Source organism: Chaetodon trifascialis, chromosome 15, assembly GCF_039877785.1.
Source record: "Chaetodon trifascialis isolate fChaTrf1 chromosome 15, fChaTrf1.hap1, whole genome shotgun sequence".
In the NCBI taxonomy this organism is placed as follows: Eukaryota; Metazoa; Chordata; class Actinopteri; order Chaetodontiformes; family Chaetodontidae; genus Chaetodon; species Chaetodon trifascialis.
The window spans coordinates 20,480,872-20,502,733 of record NC_092070.1 but is presented as its reverse complement, the minus strand read 5'-3'; the positions used below and the strand labels follow the sequence as shown (position 1 = coordinate 20,502,733).

Genomic DNA, 21,862 nt, shown 5'->3' with positions numbered 1-21,862 from the left:
CTGTTCCTCTTCACAGGATGCTGGCATTTCCTGTTCAGAGAGGCTGCTGGATATTTATGGAAGACTGGCCCAAAGAGGGCCTTTTCTTTACGATGCTCTCTTTCTCTAAATAGACACGCTGAGAGGAAAAGCAGATGCCTCACATGTGATCGGGTCCAAACATATGTAATCTGTTTTGGTATGAGGTTTGCTTCTCCTGACAGGTGAGCTATAAACACTGGAAAAGCACAGAAAGGTTTCGGTCTTTATCCGCAACATTATGGGATAATAGAAGGGTTCATAGAGGAATAGCAATATATGGTGGGATGATACAAAAGATATGTAGAAAGATAATAGAAAAGAGTTGTGTCACTCTGAGTGGTCATAAGATGACTAAAAAGAGTGGAAATAAGAGGAGGAAAAACCCTGAAGCCTCTGTTACACAAGTCTGACTTTTCTCTATTGTTGCTTATCAAGTCAAGCCTCTAAAAACCATTTAGATGACACAATCTGAGCATGGTGATCTTTGGTTAAATAACAAGCCAGTAATAGACATATGCAACCTCTGATGAGAGGTTGCCAGCAGACATTACATCACTTTACAGTGTCTCTTATCCAAAAAGCACCATCCAGTTTTCTTTACTTTGTTACACACCTGTGAGCGCAGTAAAATTACATACAGCACCTGAACGCTGCAAGAGCAGAGGTCCACTGATAGTGTTGACATGCTAATGTCTTCACTCAAGGCCAGAAATGTAAAATCAGTTGGACCAACGTCTTGAAATTGGGTTTATTTAATAAAAATCCAAAAAGCTAATTTACTTCTATCTATCAAAAATCTAAATCTACTTCTCTTTCCTTCAGGAGTTTGCATAGAAATCTGCAACACTAAGTTCATTCTGTGGAGCACATTGATGGATTTTGCTGGAAGTAGGAGTGAAGAAGACTACAACCACGCTAACTTGCGGCCGCCTGCGCGTAGGCACAGGTAGGCTTTCAGACAAACAACAGAGGCTGCATGCTAACATGCTGATGTTAAGCAAGTGTATGATATGGTTTAGTGTGTTAGCATGCTAATATTCGCTAATTAGAGCCAAACAAAAATGTACAGCAGAGCCTGGTGGGAATGTCTGCAGATATTTGGCCACTTTTTGACCTGCTGGTGGCTCTATAGAGTCAGGGGATCCCTAAGTCATGAGGCCATGAATGTAAAATTTCATGACAATCAATCCATCACTTATTGAGACGTTTCAGTATGGACCTCAGTGGTTTACCGGCATCGTCTTACAGAAATGTGGGCAGCATGCCTAAAAACAACAGAAGAAAAAAATCAAAATGTTTCCCACTTGTAGTTTGGATGTAACTGAACCCTAAAATTAAATTAAGATAAGACTGAACTGAATGTATCCCCAGAGAAATGAGAGAGTCATAAGCTAAGTTAACTGCTTGGAAAATAAAGTGACGCTGCCAAATGTTGAATTTCATTGCTGCAAAAACAATAACACACACAGGCACAGTTTGAGTTTGATACAAAATGCACATGTATTTTTCGTCGTTACATTTTGCAATGCATGCCATCAACATTTATTCATTTCAACATAACGTCCACAAGGACAAGTGCAAACCTGCCTGAAATTCATGAGCAGAAAACAACAACAACACAGGAGTAAGTAAAAGTTAACGTACAAAATAAGACACATTATAATGATGTTAACATTCATACAATGGTAAAAAAAAACATCAATTATTTTTTCAGATTAATCTTAATACTAACTCACAATATACATTTCAGTACTTTTTTTTGTAAAATTCTTCCCAGTTTCTTTGCTCCCAAGCATCTAAAAGGCAAACATCACATATTTATACAAATCTGCGCCTCTCTCTTGACCACATTCATCTATTACAAACATAGCAACAAAGCTAAACAGTCGCTTTCTACCTCTGCCATTCCCTCTTTCCAAGAACGATGTTTTCACAATATCTGAAGAGCAAGAAATCTAGTGGCAACCTCGCTCGTTAAGTACAAAAAAAGACTTGTGCAACTTGTGCAATAGCAAAAAAAAAAAAAAAACTGTAATATTAACACAGAGGTGAGGTTGGAAAAGTGGCCCATTTGTGAAAAAAAGAACAGTGAGTGGTGGAAAATGGGTAATATGTACAGTACATTGTGTGACAGCTGACTGTGCTTGATGAGCCTTTGGTTTCTTACTATTACATGAAAGTCTGATGACAAAATAAAAAGTGCTCAAGATTGTCCTTAAGAATAAAGAATGCTACTATTTCCAACTTAAACTCAGGCATTGATGTGGCTTTGTGTATTTAAACAAGGGGGTGAAGTGGTATAACAAATACACATAAATAGACATACAACGGTGGAACAGTCTGGCTTCAGGAGCTGTCCGTTGCTTTAATTCTTTTGTTAAGTAGAGCCATCTGCAAAAACCCTTTACTTCCTTCAACAAAGCTCATCACAGAAGATATGTCTGGGTCAGCTGAAGCGTAACTTGTTTGGATGAGAGCACGCAGCGAGTGAAGTCAGGCTGCGTCTCTTCTGAAACCCAGTTCGAAAGGCTAATTGGGTAAAAAGAGAAACCAGTGTGTGTGCAGGGGTGAGCTGGCCACAGTGTAAAGCTGATCCCAGTTCAGTTCTGTCACTTTTAAGGCAGCGGTGCAGTCCTGCGACGTGCGAAGTGTGTCCTCTCTCGCTCTTTTCTCCTGCGTCTTCATTCCTCTCGCATTCCTTCCATGCAATCATAAATCACACACAGAGGTATCAAACTACACACAGGCCAACCTCACAGACATCACAGCAGTAGAAGCAGCCAGCAGCAGGCGTGCAGCATCCATATAGCACGGCCCTGAGTCAGATCAAGACCGAGAAGCTGCAGGCTCACTGGCTTTCAGCGTCTGCTCCGCGGAGTTCGTTCAACCGCCCTCCGCCTGTGGAACCCCCGCTCAGCAGATGAGCTCCTGCTGTATCTCCGGCCGCGTGGGAAACGGGGGCTCGCTGAAGGAGAAGGCATCACGGCCCGTCTTCAGCTCACCCTGGCCCGGGCACATGAGGTACGACTCGATCAAGTCCAGCTCGGGTGATGGAGCCGGGCTCTCGGGCTCCGACTCCGACTGGCTCGTCTCCGGCTCGTCCAAAGAGGAGGCCGACGTAGCGTGGAGGTGCGGGTGGGAGTGGGGATGGGGGAGCGAGTTCAGCCAGGGGTGGTTGAGGCCTTCTTCTGCTGTGGCCCTCTTCCTGTACACACAAACACAATAACACTGCGGATGAGTGGAAATTCCCGAAGAGTTTACATAACCGATGGATTGCCTGGATCTTCCGATTCACCCGATCCGACGTCTGCCATATTCCTTTTCAACATTTGGTTTGGAAGCCCACAAAAAAAAGCACTTTTTGCTCTCAAGATTTTTTCCCCTCCATCCCTCACTGATTACTCAAACACTGAGGAATCTCCCACTTTTTCCAGCGCTACCAGTAATCTGCTGCAATTAAACGATACTGAGTGGAGATTATGGCTCTGGATGAGAGACAGAAGCTGCTGTTGCTTCTCATCTACAAATTGTGGTGACAAATTAAGGGCTGATTCAGAGCTCTGGTTAGAGTTAAGTTGATCAGAAATATGGTCACATAGCTCCCCTTGAAAATCCCCTTAGTTCAGCTATTCTCTTTTTTATCACGGCGACACTCTGGTCCATCACTGTTTGGTACAATGTCAAAACAAGATACTGGCCTAAAAAGTCTTTTCTTTTTAAAAGTGAGGTGAGCTGCAACCATTTACAGAAAGAGGAAATGACTTGTCGCTTATGTGACGCAAATCTTGTTACCACACACACTCATTTCAGCGTATACGGATGTATTTCCGGGCCGGCGTGAACCTGACTCACATCCTGCAAATGAGCTCGAAGTGATGCTTTTGGCCATAATCATCTGACCATATCTGCAGCCTCACCTGGGGTTTTTAACCAGCAGGGACTTGATGAAGTCAACAGCCAGCGAGGAGATCCCCTCGAACGTGTCCTGCGAGTAGTCTACGTTGACTTGGGAGATGTTGAGGAATGTCTCCTGCTTGTCGTCTCCCAGGAAGGGAGACTCGCCCGTCAGCATGACGTAGGTCAGGACCCCGATGCTCCTGTTAGAGAAAGAGGACAGAAGGGCAGGAGGTTATGCTTTGTGACACACTTTAACACAACAGATTTGGCTGTCTGCCACTGTGCTGCAGTTAATCATTAATTAAATGCAAGTATAAAGCAAAGCGGTCAGAGGTCTAGACTGTCTTTTACACATTAGAGGTGATGTCATTGTCTTGAATATGTCTTTATTCCCAGAAGCGAAGCGCAGACTAAATGAGTTTTGCATGGCACCCACTAAAATGAGTGGAAATAGTCTCATGAACTACAGTGACACACTCACCACATGTCTGTCGCAGTGCTGATGGGTTCATAGTTCAGGATCTCCGGTGCTGCAACAGAAACACGGGGCCCCATTTAGTCATGATAAAAGGCACAGGTGATCCTTGGTATTTCTCAGGCCTGGAAGCAGGACTCACCCACATACTCTGGGGTACCCAGGATCTCCCTGACTTCTGTGATGCTGTCCATGCGTCTGGACAAGCCAAAGTCCACAATACGAATGTCCCCCAGAGGTCTGGCACTCGTCAGCAAGATGTTCTGTGGCTGAAGAGGACACACGCACAGATTAGAGAGGTGTTACGTAATGATTAATGATTATTCAAGACGCCTGAGGTTGTTCTTTACGTGTCAGTGTGACTGAGTTAATGTATTTGAGGTAAATGGTCCCAAGAGGATTTGAGGTCTGGTTCGTCAGTCAGCATTAAGCTGCTGCTGTGAGATCATCCTCTAAACCAATCAGATGACTGAAAACAAGCAGGATATCCCTGCCAACCACTAGGATGGCTCCAAGGTTTGTGTGTACAAGTACTGTAGCGTACGTACAACTGTGCTTAATCGTGGTTCAGACGAGCCAGAGGTGGTTTGAACCTCTAAGATAAACACAGGAGGAGACAGGCCAAGGCCAGCTATCAGGCCTGGACCGCTGCAGTCTCTCAGACCTCAAGAGGGACTGAAGAGTGTGTGAGATTCACCTCTTCAGGACACTTATTCTCACACCATGTGGATAAATATCAAAATGTTTTAAAGCATCAGTGCTGCTACGTGAACTGCATTTAACCCAGACCGCATGCAGCTCTTTCAGTCGCTTTTTAAACACTCATATAACATGTGAAATGAGACACCAGATACTCGGTTAACTTCTGAGAGGCTCGGGCGGAAAGAAAGCCCCAGCGATGACTGGGTTACCTCAGGGCCCCGAAAGAAAAATAGTTCATAGTTGCCGAACGTGCCCTCGTGGGAACAGGGTCGTGACACACTGAATGAGCTGCGGTTGTGTAACAGAAATCAGTCTTCCACTCCAGGGAATAGACTGTCATATCGTCTTTCAGCACGCTCACCTTCAGATCCAGGTGCACCACATTGTTCCGATGCAGGAAGGCCACCCCTGTCAGGATCTGCTTGGCCAGCCGGATCACATCTTTCTCTGTGAAGGCCTCGTCGTTATCGGCGACGCACTGGTTGAAGATTTCGCCACCGGCGGCGCTGAAAGGAAAGCACAGGAAGGAAAAGTGAGAAAACAAAACAAGGATAAAGATGAGAAGACAGGAACTGTGCGTGGATAGCCATTCCGCGGAGTTTAGCTTGGCTTACTTTCAGTTCTGATTATTCACTTTAACTTGTTATAATAAACTGTACCTTAAACTGTACAAACACGCCCTTCCTCTCAGTTTGATATTGCTCAAGCTGACAATAGCAAATTCCAGCCCATCCCATTAGGACAATTTTGGTGAACAAACCCAAAGTCATTTCCACTTTCTTTAAAATTACATAACAGCCAGTCTCCTCATTAGTGTACTTTGGCTTGGTTGCAAGAAGTCCACCCATATCCACACACTGAGTCTAACATGACTCAATCTAAATCTAGATACTCCACCTCTGCATGTACCTGCCCCTTTCCAGGAATATTATAGGGGATAAGAATGGTCATATCAGCGTACAGCAGGTCCAGATATGGCCTTACACAGCCTGATTTACTGCAGGTCAACTTACTAAATCAAAACAGGGCAAACAGAAGCAAACTTCTGAACGTGTGAATTTGGGAACTGGACACTGAAAGGTGCAGCACAATTTAGGCGTAAGGGATTATCCGTCTTTGGAATTTAGCAATTAGACAACTCATTGGTGACTCCCTGCATTTTTGTGGAGGGAATAGTCAGACTCCTGCCTGGTCTTGCTGCACTTGTGTAACAAAGTTAAGTAAAGTGGAGACATGGTGGATTTAGGTTGGATGCTCCATCAGTCAGATCTATGCCTGAAGCTGACAGTTCACCCCAAAAACTAGAGCCATGTGTGGGGGATTTAGATGACACACATGGTTTTCATCTTCAGAGGAAAAGTCAAGGACCAGGCCCTGAGCACCACGGTTACATAACCAGCACCACCCAATCTCCTGTTAGCCTCCTAACCCTGCACTCTTTACTATCCTCAGCTGTGAAAATAGCACCCATGTTTTTTGAGGATTTTGAGGATATCCGTCATTGGTCCATATAATCTTTTCTTTTTTTGCTCCCAGCACCAAATACTTGACCTGCCACCTACCCGGCTTGGTGCGAACATGCTCAATCCCATCTGACAATCCTCAAAGTGTTTAGAGAGCAGTGGCACTGCGCATCTGTTTACTCTGATCTGCACATTTTTGCTAAATGCGAGCAAGTCTGGTGTTAGTGTTTTCATTTAGGAGAGGAAATGAGAAACACGTGAGTGTGGTTTGACAGATGTGTCAATTGCTGAAAACTGCAATAGAATGAATCCTCATGCCTCTTAAGCGTTAAATAGAAAATGAATCTGTCAACTTAACAGGAATTTGACCTATTACATCACCTGTCTGATCAATTAAAGGCTTGACATGGCGACGTATTTCAAAAGCTTCATTAAGCTGTCAGGAGAGGACCTGAGGAGATTTAAAATCTTGATAAAGACCAGCTTGTTTAAATTCAACAGACTGCACACGTTCTGGCCAAGCACTTAGGAATGATCTGATACTTCCCTGAAGTCTAAATATTGTCTCCGCGCTCTCCTTCCAGGAGACTTAACGTACACACGACTTCAGAGCGCGCAGGAGACATCCTCCGCTGCACAGAGCTGCAAGAAAAAACCCGCAGCGGCTAAACAACCATTTGAAGGCAAGAGAGCAGATGAGCCTAAAAGAAGCGGATATTAAAAATATTTTAAAGTGGTAAACCGAGTCAACCTCCTTTTAGTTCTGTAGGAGAAGCATTGAAGTCAAAGCCCTTCTTGGCTGACCACCAAGCTGGGTGCTTACTGACGTCACCTTATCAGCACCGTGTCACCGCAAGTGCAACCCGACTGTGGGCTGAATTGTCTGGACGGGACTCCAGCATGCTGCACTTTTTAACAATTACATTTCTGTATGTGTAGGAAAGCAGGAAATGAAAGACTGTGCTTCCTGGAGATCATCTGTTTCAGCTACTGTGCAGTTTCAGAGGTGATGCACGCTCGTTTTTCATCAAAATCTCTCCAACTAGTCATTATTCTGGGGTTTTCTGTGGTACTGACGCACGCTGGAGCTACACTTACAAAGATGATTAGAATTCAACTTCTCGCTTCCATTTCTCTGACATTACCAAGGATGTGGTTGTGGCTATGAGAAGTGTGTGTGTGTGTGTGTGCGCGGCACTTTATACGAGCGCGGTGGTGTGCTACTTTAGGGAGCCTTGCTTGCTGCTTACATTTAAACCCACAGGAAATGGAAAATGGCTTGCAATTCTTGAAACTCATTCTGAGGTCAGACAGTTTGAAGATGCAGCTTTTCAGCAGCCAGGGGTCTGTCTGCGAACGCTCCTGCAGCTTTTAGGACAACTGTGCCCTGCATTAGGTAATAACTGACAAAAGCATGAGCTGACATTTAAAAATTGAGTCCTTTAAGTGATAAAATACTGCAGGTGTGCAGGCTGTTTGATTTCACGCTCAAAGACTTGCCGGTGCAGCTCCATTTGGCAGCCGAAGAGGAACTATGGATCAGCGCGGACTGACCTCCTGCCATGTTTTCTCTGCAGGCATGCAGGGGTGAACTGTGGTGCTACTTCCCCTTTCACACTTCAGTCAGAGGTCAAACACGGCCCCCCCAACAGAGAGGCCTTTGTTCTGCGGAGGCATTCCACGTCTGGGACGGGGAGGACTACTGAGGACTGCGCAGGAGAGGGCTTCCTTCCTGAACAGCGAGCAGTTCAGGAACGTGGTCAGGAGGACATGGTTCAAGTGTAATTGCAGAGCGTTATCTCCCTGTAACGAGGCTAGCAAGGTAATTAAGATGCTACATGTCCTATCCAAATCCTAATTAGAGGCTAGAGCAGTCAGAGAACACTTACTGGATATGCATCATGTCATTTAACACCCAACCACAACAGACCAGAGCCAGACAGACAGACAGACAGACGGGATGACTTTACTGGGTCACTGAGCGTGCAGCTGGATTCAGCCGCTCACCCGTTCACCTGCATGTTGACAGGCAACATACTGTCTCAAGTACTAAACAATATGTTCTCACAGTGAAGTCTAACTGACTCATTTGTAGCCTGACATTGCTGTTTTCACACAGTGCGAACGGTGCAGGCACATCGGCATTTAAAGTGGCAGTTCCCCACAGCCATTCAGCACAATGAGAAATCGAGGTGTTGAGGCTACGACGACACGAGCGGCTAACCGCAGAGAGAGAGACAATTTCCATTTAAGGAAGAGTTCATGCAACAATAGAGCGAAGCTACACATCTCACACGTGTGTGGGTTGTTGTCTTTTTTTTTTTTTTCTTGAGGTGAGAAAGACTTGAGTGACATGCAGCTGTTCACTCAGCAACCAGGACTCTAAATGAGGAAGTGGTTTTTTTTCTTTTCACAGATCTGACAGATAAACAAAAGCTGAGAATTCTCATGAAACATGACAGCCGTGACATTCCCGTCATACAGAGCGCCGCATGCTGCACGATGCGTATCTGACATTTGATGTGAAATTTTCCCCAACTCAGAAACTTGCTTATCAAGTAGAAATGAATGAATGTGTTAGGGGGTTCACTGAAGCCAGTTTGGTGTCCTCAAATCCCTCAAACATTCTCCATTAGAAAAACTCCAGTCATGGAAAGTTTTTCAGTGAGTGATGATTACAGGATTTTCATCTCCCTAACGATTGAGAGCCTCATCATTTTACTCCAGTTTTCCTGGCATGGCTCAAACAATGTCAAGTGAGGACAGTTTAAAAGGCCCTTTAGATCACCACCATAGCTTTCCTGTAATATAAACGGCGCTGCGGGGGTGTTTTAAACTTTTATAGACCTTTGTGTTGTTTCTGTAATATCTTCAGGATTGTCTTACCACTCCAGAACGAGGATGATTTCGCTGTTGGTTTCGTAGACCTCATGCAGCCCCACCACATAGGGGTTTGCTTTGGCCAGCTCCAGCACGGCGATCTCGTTTAAGATGTCCATGCGGCAGTCCTCGCCCTTCCGTCGCTTTCGCAGGAACTTGGCAGCGTACTGCTTCCCCGTTGCCTTCTCAATGCACTTTTTTACCACCGCAAACTTTCCCCTGAGAAACAAAGAGGGGAGAGAGAGTGATTAGTGAGACGGCAGAATAATCACAGCCACATTACTGGGCTTTCGAATATATTTGGTCAGCGATGGTTCTGTTCTGTGTCCAAGTAGCCAACTGGACCACTGGATTAAATTTAGGCCAATTCAACTGCAGCAAATGAAAGGCTAAAATTACTGGACATTCTCATGACAGTTAAACCGCTATGATGTGAAGCCGAGATTACAGTGCACGACGTTTGGAAAAACCCGCCAACCAGCCACGAGGGCAGCACTGTGGGCGAGGTTCAAGCTCGGCTCAGAGATAAGAAGGTTAAGTGGCATCATTTGAAAATGCAGCCCACTGCAATCGACCACTGACGGCTCAGACTTTAGATTCAGTGGAGCTTGCCCCCTTTTTCCTCCTCTTCCTCTAGCCTTCAGCAGAGTCTGACAGGAGGCAGATAAGGCTGACGGTTTTTGGCAGGAGCTGCTGAATACTAGGCAGGGACCTGATAATGCTGAGGCCACTTTGTAGATCAGACCAAAACAAAGACGCAGCAGCTGGCTTGCTGGATGTCGCTGATTAAAACACAAGATTATAAAAACAAGACACTTTTACAACCTCATCACCTCCATTCATTTTTCTGCATATACATTGATGGATTCACAGGAGGTGTTAAGGGTCAGCCGTGGGTGTGGGCAGGATGTCTGATGTGTGCAGAATTGCCTCTCTGAGTCAGGGCGACCACAATCGCCAGCCATCCCCTCCCAGGCTGATAATGAGGCCTGGTTCACTTCCCTTTCTTCACAGCTGACAGCAGCAGGGACAAATGGATTTGTGTTGACACCTCCGCCCCAGACCCTCGGCCAGAGCCTGTTTCTACTTTGACAATCATACAAAAGCTGACCAGTCGGCCAACAAGGCAGCCCCGAGACCAGGACCACCCACCTGACCGCAGCTGGGGAGGCCAGGCAGGGGGTCACTGCTGTTACAGTCAGGTTGGAGCCTAAGCAGCATGCTAAAATGGACACTGTAACCTCAACATCTACGTCCAACTGAAATGCCAACGTTTTAATGAGCTACACAATACAGATATGTAGCAGAAGGCTTAGGAAGAGTGACCGCAGGATGTGACAAGATGACTGAGAGCTGGGCAGAATCTAAATGAAGTGGCCAAGTCAGAGAGGTCCAGTCAGCGTGGTGCCAGTCATTTTCCCACACAGCGTTACTCCAAGCCCACTGCGCTGTGGACCAAAAACAGCAACTGTTCTGGCCAGAGCCCGGTTCTGTTTTGGCTACCGCCCCGGCTGCTGCGAGGCCCGTTTCTTCCCTTTTGCCGTTTCCCAGTTTCGCAGAATGGTGACGACTCATTGTTCTGAGTGAAAAGGCAAAAGCCGTCAGAGCCTTTTCATCCTTAATTAGCCAAGTTCGGAGCAGCTCACTGTGGGCTGGGAACTACATATGGAAAGAAAAGGAATGACCGGTGGCCACGGAAAGGAGCAACAGGGGGTCTTTTCAAAGGCTGACAACAGGTCAGAGGTTACTGAACATGGCCATCTTCCAGCCGGCTACGTTCACACTCTGGCCGGGCTACTTGGCAGATGCACAGAACTTCCTGTACATAGCATCACAGCGCTTAAACATAACATTTTACACATTAGGTTTCCTTTTTTTGCAGTAAAAAGCTTGTTGCTGGAGGAAAAAGTCAACCAAACTCTGACTCACACTAATGAGTGCTTTCTCAAACCTTCTGCCTGGATCCCCAAACACAATTATGCAGATCAAACAGCTCATTTGCAGGGTTATCCTCAGCAGAAGCTAGCTCGTCTAAACTGTCTGGAACTAGTCTGTCATCAATCATAATCTTAACTGTGACGCACAAAACTAATTCCTCTCAGCACTGGAGATTGTGATAATTTGATTGAGAAATTGGTTTCCTTTGGAGTCTGCCTTTGTCTCCCTCAGCGGGGCACTGACTCATGTCTGAAGTGAAATGAGAAATGTCAACCGCCACAGCACTCATTTGCCTGTTTCACAGACAGACTGACACACAACATGAGTTCCTCTTCCTGCTTTTGACCTGACCACAACATATGTTTGTGCACGGGTCTGCAGGGGGACCACAACTCATCATAATGCAAAGCCTCACGATGAGAAGGTTTTGAAAATGCGGCGAATGAGCCTTATTGCCCCTTTAAACTTAAAGAGAGTTGACAGACTTGGTGGAAGAATTCAACCCAGCGAGTTCTAATATGGTCAACATCCCCCCTAATGTACAGACCATATAGCTGATCTGCTGGCATGCAGCACTATGTGCATTCCTGCGCTTAATGCGATTATGAGGCCTGATCTCAGGATGTTGTTGGGCTGGACTCATGGGAAGAGGAGAGAAGGAGGATGTAAGGTTGAAGTATGAGAGTGAGAGGCAGGAGAGGGGTGTTTCGAGGCTGCTGTGGCATACACTTCATAGGTAGCCTCCAGCCAACCCCCCGTAGCTCCTGGCTGCTGTCCCAGGATGTCTGACAAGGAAAACTGGCTGCTGCCAACACTCTTTATTTAGCCCGCTCCACCGCACTCTGCAGTGGAGCAAACTTACAGCGAAAACTGGAATTATAGCAACAGATGCAGAATTGGCACAAACGGCAATCAACCAGCTGTGGGTTTAAGTGAAACCCAAGAAGTCGACTGCAGCTCCGTGTGTTAATTCAAAATGCTTTTTGAGGACAGTAATTGTCATCTGGGGAAATCCCAATTAAATATCACTGGAATGTGCATTTCTCTATCTACTGTACTGACTCACCAGTGAGAGTGACCCAAGAAATACATTTGGCTGAAGAGAGACAGAGAAAAGAAGCAGATGGTGTAAATGGGGCATCTCCTGGAAAACAGGTACGGGACGGGAGGACCCATACACCACCAGGGTTCAAAAAGCAGCCATGTTTTCTTATACTGTCCTCTCATTTTTGTATATTTTGCCACTTTCATCTCTTGCAATAACCTGCTGTGACAAGTTAGAAATATAACTACAAACTTAAACTTAAGTTCAGCTCATGGCATGTGAGGAAGTTTACGTTTTCACCACCACACACTGTCGGAGCACCTAGAACACACAAGTGAGCATCAACTGACGGGTGAAAATCAGCGCGTGGACAAGTGCAGACTTTTAGGTTTGAGTCCGCACCACACTTTCTGCCCTTCAGATAACTCATTTAACGTTTTAAACAAAGTGATGAGAAGGTCTTAAGTCTTTTCTGAAACTTTCACCCAAGACGCACAAAGGCGCATTACCTTTACGCATGCCAAAGCGCGTCTCCATCAGCGCCTTGGCGCACGGATGGAATTCGGGATTGGAAATGTTCAATTAACACTCTTTGCATTAGCACGTGCAGAGAGCAGATCTAATATGATTACCAGATTTACACGAGCTTATCATTGTTGTGAATTCCATTTCGCCAGCAGAACCAAAGACAGCGCACAGTTTTCCTGCTGGAAAGCGTTCATGCGACAAACAAACTCACCTGCCCAGTTCTTTGCCGGCCAGCTCGTAATTGGCTGTGAACGGGTCACTTCTTATCCTCGTGTGGATTTTTGTCACCATTCCGTTTTTGCTCATGGTTGCTGAATCTGGCATTGATGTCGAGCTTGACGGGAAACAATCTTCTTCCACCCAAAAAACACAACAGAGGCGATTTTCTGACGCGCTCAGCTAAAATCTCGCATGATAAAAAGGGTCGATTAGAGCCAACTGCTGCTGTGTCCACTGACTGAGAGATAATCCGGTAAGCGCGTCCCGAGCGGGAGGACGGTGCGCTGCGGGAGCGTGTGACACAGTCGGTGCGGTAAATTAGTTTGAGAGCTACTACACATTCCTGACAATAAACTCCTTGTCGGACCAGCCCCCCTGCGCTGACGCTCAGCAGCGGAAGCCAATGAATTTGCTGCAGGGGACGGACCCAAGGTGCATGCCAGCTGGCAAGTGGTGCGTTCAAGTGACAGGAGCTCACTGGAGCAGGTACACAAAAATAAACAAAGCTTATTATTAGCATTTTTGGCTTAATAGTTCTTATGGTGACTTAAACTAATGAAATCATGATAATGATTAAATATGAACAGCATGGCACACTAAAACAAGGACAGAGGTGAGGAGAGGTGCTCAAACAGGTGTTCACTTTATCCTCTTATGATTTACAGCAGTCATTATAATAGTGAAGATGGACACATCAGTTAAGACTGACAGCCTGAAAGTTCAGGTTAAGTCTTAACACATAAGTTAAAAATGTGTTTGCCGGATGTAGTTAACTAGACACTTGTGATGGTTATCTCAGCAATGACTGTAGTTGATGAACCCGTTCGCGCTTCACCTGTAACCACATTCTGGACCCAAAGACCCCAACGTTTACCCACACCATGCTAACACTCAAGTAGAAATAGACACATGCGTGCTCACAGAGAAGTATGTGCTGGCGTGGGTGTGCTTGCAGGTGAGACTTTTTCTCACACATTGCTCAGTCGTGAATGTGAGGCTGCCCCCGGGGTATGAGAACTTTCTGCAGAGCGTCTTTACTTTCTCATCAGTGCAAGAGTTGTTTGTCTACCCATTGGACCCACATTTCATTAAAGAAGAATTCAAAGCATCCCATTATTCAGATCGTCAGCTTGTGTGCTGCAGCCAAAGATAGTGAACTTGGAATGGAAGGTGTCGTGATCATCATGCACATGTGATTCTGCTTCAATATTTCAACCAAACCTGTTTCCTGTTTTCGTTCATACTTAAACCAGAAATAGAAAACTCACCATACAAGCAACCCTGCGGGCAGGACAGTGAACATAAACACAAGCCAAGGAGGAAGCGTGATTGGTATTTGTGGCCTGCAGAGCGGGCAAATGTGACGATGACCTGGTCTCCATGGGACATGTCTCACCTACGCGCCAGGGGTGTGCTGAGGCTAAAACTGTGAAACTGTGGAGCTGTGACGCTGTCAGAAAGACCAAAGCCTGGACTGACCCCAAGCAAGCCCAACAGCACACACACACACAGTCCCAGATGATGAAGAACTGGTGGTGGTTTTCTGCCTCCATTTAGACCCTGTGTGAAACAGACCATGTCAGACGGTGTGAGACGTTCACCTCCCCACAAGTATTGTGATACCCTGTTGAACCTTTGACTAATTTATCAGTGGTTAAATATTGTTTCAGCACCCATGCCATCATACAAGTGGCTGCATTAGCTTCCAGAAGACTCATACCAGCCTGTAGTCCTCATGTTTCTAAATGAGGACGTTTGCACTGCCTCGAGGGAAGGGAAGGGAAGGGAAGGGAAGGGAAGGGAAGGGAAGGAGTGAAGAAAAAGAAGAGATGACAGAATGACAGGTCCCTCTGTGCTGGTTTTATGGCCGGTGGCTGAGCACATTGATAATAATGGGCCACATGCCCTACATAGCTGTTATCCAGCACACAGAGCAGGATTTGTCCAGCGTTACCATACATGAAGCTAATTTTGTTACCACAAACAGCAACTGATGTAAAAGAGACCTATTGAGAGTGGACATTCCTCAGGCCCTACCGAGTCATTAGCGTCCAGCGACAAGGTTACATAACTTGTTACGCCTCCTCAAATTGTTACCTTAAGCCTAAGTGAGCCCGCTCTGAAGCCTTGACCCTCTTTCTCTGCCAGCCTTCCCATTAAAGCAGGGGTCAGAGTTCAGGAGAGCCACGCTGGTGAGGCAGCTCTACCTGGCCCCAGAGACCTAATGAAAACACATACCAACGAATTAGCCTACCAGCCTGCAGTTTAGCTAACATAAATATGAGAAGTTCAGTCGTGACCTGGGGAAGGCAAACGCTTTCCAAGCCACTGGAACAAATAGGCCTTGTCATGAGTGGGTCAGAAAGCACAGCCCTTGTTTTTTTTACAAGGCCTCAGCTGCAGAGTGGGTCCGCTCCAAAAACACGTCCAGGATATGGATCTGATTGATGTAAAAGAGGGACGTCGACGGCTTTAGCTTTGCCTGAGTTTGTGCCAGACATCCATAATGTAATGTCTTCACTATAACACATCCTCACACAGCTCTCTGTGGGAGCAGAGCTGCTAAAGAGCCGGAGGAGGTAAAAGGTGGTGGGACAAAGGTAAGCCGGTGTTAAAGAAGAGACCCTCGCAGGATCGGGGTAAACGTACACTATTAAGCTCTCTTATGACTCCCTTGGTAAATGCGTTAGAGAGACAGGCAGTCTTTTGTCCACTTTTTCAAAGCTGTCCTTTCTCCTCTCTCGTTTTTGTCGCCCATGGGTGTGTAAAAAGAGGGGGGGTGGTCTCATTATGTAAGTGTTTTCTCTCATGACTTTGTGACACTGTGCTGTTAAATGCTAGCTGCTGTTCCTTTATGAGTCTGCCCGGAGGCCTGTACAGTTAGACTTAGATGTCTTACTCTGATAACATCCCAGATTTTTCCTTTGTGTTTGATGGACCACAATGACCTGTTTCCACCCCGCGCTTATAACATGGAGAAGTACGAGTGAGGAAGTATGCCATCATCCAACACCAGAAAATGTCAGACTGAGGAGAAATCCTTGTGAGACACTGTTTGGCTCTCTGTGACAGAACGTTTTTGAGTCTTTCAATGCTTCCGCTCCCTGATTTCTCTTGTTTTGCAGCTTTCATACAAGCAACATTTCGTGAGAATGAAAAAGCCATTAATCTTTCTTAAGAAATTTCCCTTGTTAACAAGGCCTAAAAGACCACATCTGCAAAATGCAAAAACGCTGAATCCTTACAGAGCGTGATTGCAAGCTGTGTAAATTATCTGTTTATGGTTCATAGCTGTAAACCATTGTTTATGCAGCGAGGGGATTCTGTGTAATGAATGGGTTCAGACTCAGAAGGGCTACTTGGTAATCTCACCTCAGTCGATAAGTGTTCCCTGCCTTCTCTGGTTGCTTAGGCACGGCTTCAGTGCATATCTTATCTGTCATGCGTTGTGCAATTTGTAATTAACAAGCAACCGATGCTTTGGTAAAAAAGTTCCATGTCTCTGCACTGGCAGACCCTAATTTGCCTGGGTACATAGCGTCTATGTTACCACTTACGGGGTTAAAGAAGACTACCAGCGGGGTGATTAAATCCATGATGTCATGCTTTCATTAACACGATAAATCATTCATGCAGTGGTGTAATGGTGGTGAGCCGAGGTCGCACACTGGTGTGATCTCTAATCTGTTTGCGGTGACCTCAGTGTAAAGCAGCCTGAATGAAGTGGCAAAGGTCTTGCACCTCATAAAACTATACAGCCCAATAGCTTCGGTTGATTTAAACGCTTAACACACCACCCACGTCCCTTGCTCTTTCTCTCCTCTATTGCTGCTGGTGTTTCTGCCACATCAACTGCTGCGGTGAACAAAGAGGACAGACATCTAGTTTGCGGCCGGACAGCGGAGGATCAGTGGGTTCCCAAACACTGGTGCCGAAGTCATTCACCTCAGGACGGCAGGATGACGTGCAGAGCTGACGCTCGAATGGTATTAAAAGATGACTTCCTAATCCTTTTGGCAACAGAGAAAAACACTGAAGGAGGGATAAAAATAAGACATCAGAATAGGCTTGAGATCTCGTTGCCTTGTTTGTAATCTATAGACAGCACATGGCAAACAGCCCTGGAGGAGAAGCGGTGTGTGGCCTCGTTGAGAATCCTCAACTTGGATTTCAGTCATGGCATTATTCTATAATGTGAAGTTAGCTGTAGAGTCAGAGCTCCTGATAGAAAAGTCCCCCATAATGTATGCATAATAAATACAGCTAAGGCTCTTATTTACATTTTGTCAGATTGAAGGCACGCCTGTAATTAAGTATTGAATTAATTTCAGCTTGATTAACTAAAGTGCAGGTAAAATGAAAAAGAGGATGAAGAGGATGAGCAATCATAGAGGGGAAAAATCCATTTCATGCATTTACAAATAACCTCAACCATAAAGCTTAGGCCAAGGAGTTGCAACGGACTGACCTCCCTGACCCACAGCTAATAGTCTCTTTTCAGGTTGCATTGTTACCCACATCAACACAAAAGGTTATTTTAAGTCACTGTTATGTCCACAGTTTATTTCTGTTGTCCTCAACTCTGTCCCAGTAGGAACTCTGCATCCAGATATCTCAAGTGAGTAAGTGTTTTTGACTCGATTCCCAGTGCAGCCTCGTTTGTTTATGGCCCCAGGCTTACATACAGTACATGTATGATGTGCACCTCTGATTGCATCTCTGTTACATATCAGCCAAAATCAGCAGCCGTGTTCGACACGGTGGGTGCAGCTATCAATCAGTAACAGGGGCAATGTGAGATCAGCCACCTTCAGTGTGCTAATAGTTTCAAATGGCCCAACCTCGAGGGTGTTAATCAAATCTGAAAAGCTGGTTTTGGTTCATCTCTCCTGACCAGAAAAGCAAATGGGGAAAAACTGACATGATGTTCAGGATAAATGCAACAGATGGGAAACACTGAGGGGAGCCAGTGGGAAAGCTTGTTGTTAAAACTGCAGACCGGCCGTTTGCAGTGGAAAGCTTAAGTGTGAACTGCACATCTTTCTTGGCCACAAACATGAAAATGGCTTTTATTTGACAGACTTTTTCCCCTGGTTGCAGTAGCCGATTTGTTTTCTTGAGGCTCGTACTGCGTGGGTTGTTGCAAAGCAGCAGTGCAGGAAGGGAAGGAGGAGACAGACAGAGGAGATGAAAGTTGTGTTCAGGTAGAAGCTGCAGATGAGACGTTTTGCCACATCCTGCCTCGTTTCTGGCTGTGTGACCTCCCAGACCGGAGGAATTCATAACCATAGCTGTGCACACGTCTGCTAGACACTGTTTGCACGTAAAGGCAGTGATTGTGGTAAAGTGCTTATTTGCTTCAGGCAAAAGGGAAAAAACAGCATAAACATGTTCATCGCGGGCGGATGAATTAGTAAGACTTGTGTAAGTGATACTGTGACAAAAGCTAGCCATGCAGCTCTGCATTCACAGATCAGAAGAATCTCTTCATCTGTCTGAAAGATTATGGAGGTAGCATCTTGATAAGCTCTGTCTCGCTGACTCCACATGCAACAACTCTCCGAAGCTTGTCTGGATTGGCTGCATTTAGATTTAGATATTACACCACCCAAAAGGCGTGTGGGGGTGTGGGCATTAACAGATGCAGCCAGGCTTAACCGTGGACAGACACGCAGCCCAGACAGACCGACTTAGAAACTGAAAGGGCTTTCTCAGCTGTTGCTTCTGTCTCCAGTCTCCAGACCCCCTCACAGCCACATCATTGTCTCATTAATCCAACAACGGGCAACATGAGCCTTTCACAGCTCAGTTCACTGTACGTGCTTTATGCCTCGATAACACTAGCATTATTCAGATAATGTCGGATAGTATTAAATACAGTGTGGGGGATTTAAAAGGCGGACACCCTCTTGGACCACATGAAAAATGTGGGCCAACACCGTCCTGCACCCGTGGCCATCCATCAAAAGTTTATCTGGGTAGGTTGGTTGCCAAAACAAATTAGTGTTGTCTCAGTTGGGGCTCGATGACATGCAAAAATAAAGCTGTAAAAAATGTCAGCTGCAGTTTGACATTAATGAACATGATTTCCCAGCAACCCGAGTTAAAAACGGTGGAGGGAATTTGGCTTTTCACTCCCGCTGGAGATGGTCAGATAACACGACAGTCAGCAGAGGAAGGAGGAATATAAATGGCATGAATGTGAAGGAGAGTGACAGAAGAAGACATGCCAGTGGGCAGAAGAAGGATGAGAGAGGCAAACAGAGGAAATGGGGAAGCAGAGAAATCCATCTGGAATGTCTGACTCCGGAGAGAAATGGAAAAAATGTGTTTTAATTGGCAGCTGAGCATGGGAGGTAGGAGGAGGTGGGATGGTAAGTATTAAGAAACAGGGTAGCATCAGTCTAGAAAACAGGGGGAAAAAAGCCAAGAAACAAAGACAAATTGAAAAGAGGAACAAAGACAACAGAAAACGCACGATGCTTTAAAGAAAATCCTTTTGTAAAGCCCAACACCCCTAAATTAAGAATTGTAAACAAGCACATGAACGTAGAAACACAAGATGAATGACTGCGAGGAAATCAGCAACAGTCATTTGCTGACATTTCTATGCTATTTGTTGTGGCAGACTCTTGCCAAGGGAATTTCCTGGTTATTTTTTATAAGTGGGTTTGTTTTATGGGAGGAAATCGTCTCCCACAAAGCTATTGGAGAGGACAGACACACACACGATACCTCTGGGAAAAAAAAGGTTGGTCGATTGAAAGTACAAGATGTATTCCTGCTACATGAAAATATGTGTTGTACTTAAACCTGTTCCCTCTACCAGTGAGCCTGCAGTCCCCATGAAACAAAAACTGGTGCTGCAGGTCGCTGAATTTACATCACACTGGGTAAAACAGGCGAGTGACTCCAGCAACAGCAGGTAGACCGGACCATATGTCATCTGAGGCATGGCAGGGGTCAGAGGTCGGCTTGCTACTAATGACTACCTGCTCAAGCGTGCTGCTTCAGTACCCTGTGTTTGTTTGTGTAGCCATGGCCACAGTGCAACAAGCTACACTCACACTTTCCATCAGCACATGCCGGCTTTCATTGTCTTCTCGCCCTGAGCTGAGAAATCAGTAAAAACAATTCACGTGAAACAATTCATCGCAAAACTATTATCAGATAAAACATATGAACGGCTCAAGAGTTTCATGGCTTCCAATCTAATGAACGCTTTCCTCCAGAAAAAATGCGTGTGGGAGCGAGAGTTTGCTTTAATCTGTAGCCAAGTAGATCTTTAAAGAGGTTAGCCTCGGCCTTATATCCGTCCCACCGCAAGGCCAACTGGGAGAGCTTTGTGGTTTTTGGTTTATGGGAAGGTCTCAGCTTAAAATGAGGTGAAAAATCATGACGGGCCTCACAAAGAGAAGAACAGTGACGGATTTTGTGAGGTAAAAACTGCAGAAGGTAGGTCTGGTGAGCTAAAAGGTCACAGGTTTGCATAACATACCAGCACTCTACACTGCATCGGATAGAGCCGGTGTGTGTGTGTGTTCGCTTTTGCATATGTGTGATTTGTGTGTGGTGTTGGTGTTTTGTGTTTGATCACATGTAATCAGCAGGCAGCTTGCTGTGTCCCTTTGTGATTTGCATGAGGAACTGGGCGTGGGGAGGGTTGGGTCAAAGGTCAAAGTGGACAACCTTCTCTTTTTTGCCACAACTGTCGCACTTCATGGCCAATCTTTTAGGTGCAGCATATCATGCAGGAAACACGTCTTTTGTTTTTGTGCTTCAAGGAATAATTTGACACTGCCCAGTTGCTGATTAGCTTAGCTTAGCACAATTAATGGAAACCGAGGGAAACAGCTAGCCTGGCTCTTTTTGAAAGTAACAAAATAACTTGAGTAGTTTCCTGGAGTTTCCGCTGGTTTCCTGACAACTGCTTAGAGCCACGAAATAAACAAATGTAATGGTTTAATTTGTGAGCTTTAGAGGTGCCAGTAGGTGGATTTTCTTACCATTTCAACAGAGCCAGGCAAGCCACTCTTCCCCACTCTTTGTCCTAAGCTAAGCTAACTCACTGCTGGTGTTAACTTTAAAATGCCAAACTTTCACTTTAACACTGATGGTATGTAGCTGATTTTTTTTATTTCTCATTGCTATTAATAAACCTTTTCTGTTTCTATTTTTCCTGTTTTTGAAGTTGGTAAGTGTGTAATCCATTCAGTAATCAGCTCCACTAGAGGTGGTTCATCCAAGTTAAATATTGGCTGCAGTGTTACGTTCCACAATATGAAAGAGTTGGACTGAATGGACAACATTCAAACAATTATGCCACATTTCAGGCTAAAAAAGTAGCATTTATTGTCCTGAGCGTGTTGATAGAGGAAATGCCATTGGGTCATTAAATTCAAAAGGATTTATGAGTGTATAAGGTCAGGGTTTTCTCACACCTTGACTTGAAAGTGCTGTTTAGGGGGAAATTGACCCAGAATGTGTTTCCTGTGGACACAAGAGTCAGACAGAGATGACTAACGTTAGCACAGAGGGCAAAAATGGACTCATACAAATAATAATAATACCTGTGTTTCCTTACGTGAGCTCTCATCTAAGACTCCTGATCCACAGCTCAGAAATTTAATTTCTGGACTCCCTGCGAAGCCTCAGAAGGATAAAATAACCAAGAGGAAGGTTTGGACCTTCGTT

At 45.4% G+C, this 21,862-nt stretch overlaps 1 protein-coding gene across 1 annotated transcript; it reads right to left on the bottom strand.

Moving 5' to 3' along the window:
• Positions 1-1,499: 1,499 nt before the first annotated feature.
• On the bottom strand, positions 1,500-13,493 carry stk17al (serine/threonine kinase 17a like). Its single transcript, XM_070980285.1, has 7 exons — positions 13,161-13,493; positions 9,445-9,657; positions 5,457-5,601; positions 4,536-4,662; positions 4,400-4,448; positions 3,939-4,118; positions 1,500-3,226 (listed from the first exon to the last, which is right to left on the bottom strand). Exons 1-7 carry the CDS (start codon positions 13,271-13,273, stop codon positions 2,935-2,937), a joined length of 1,119 nt encoding a protein of 372 aa, XP_070836386.1. The 5' UTR covers positions 13,274-13,493; the 3' UTR covers positions 1,500-2,934.
• Between the last annotated feature and the right edge of the window lie 8,369 nt (positions 13,494-21,862).

Excerpts from the sequence above, each read along its gene's own strand:
- stk17al (XM_070980285.1), bottom strand. The coding sequence starts at position 13,273 with ATGCCAGATTCAGCAACCATGAGCAAAAACGGAATGGTGACAAAAATC. Across the intron at positions 4,449-4,535 it reads GGGTACCCCAGAGTATGTGG|CACCGGAGATCCTGAACTAT; the intron begins GTGAGTCCTGCT and ends TTTCTGTTGCAG. Across the intron at positions 3,227-3,938 it reads CTGCTGGTTAAAAACCCCAG|GAAGAGGGCCACAGCAGAAG; the intron begins GTGAGGCTGCAG and ends TTGTGTGTACAG.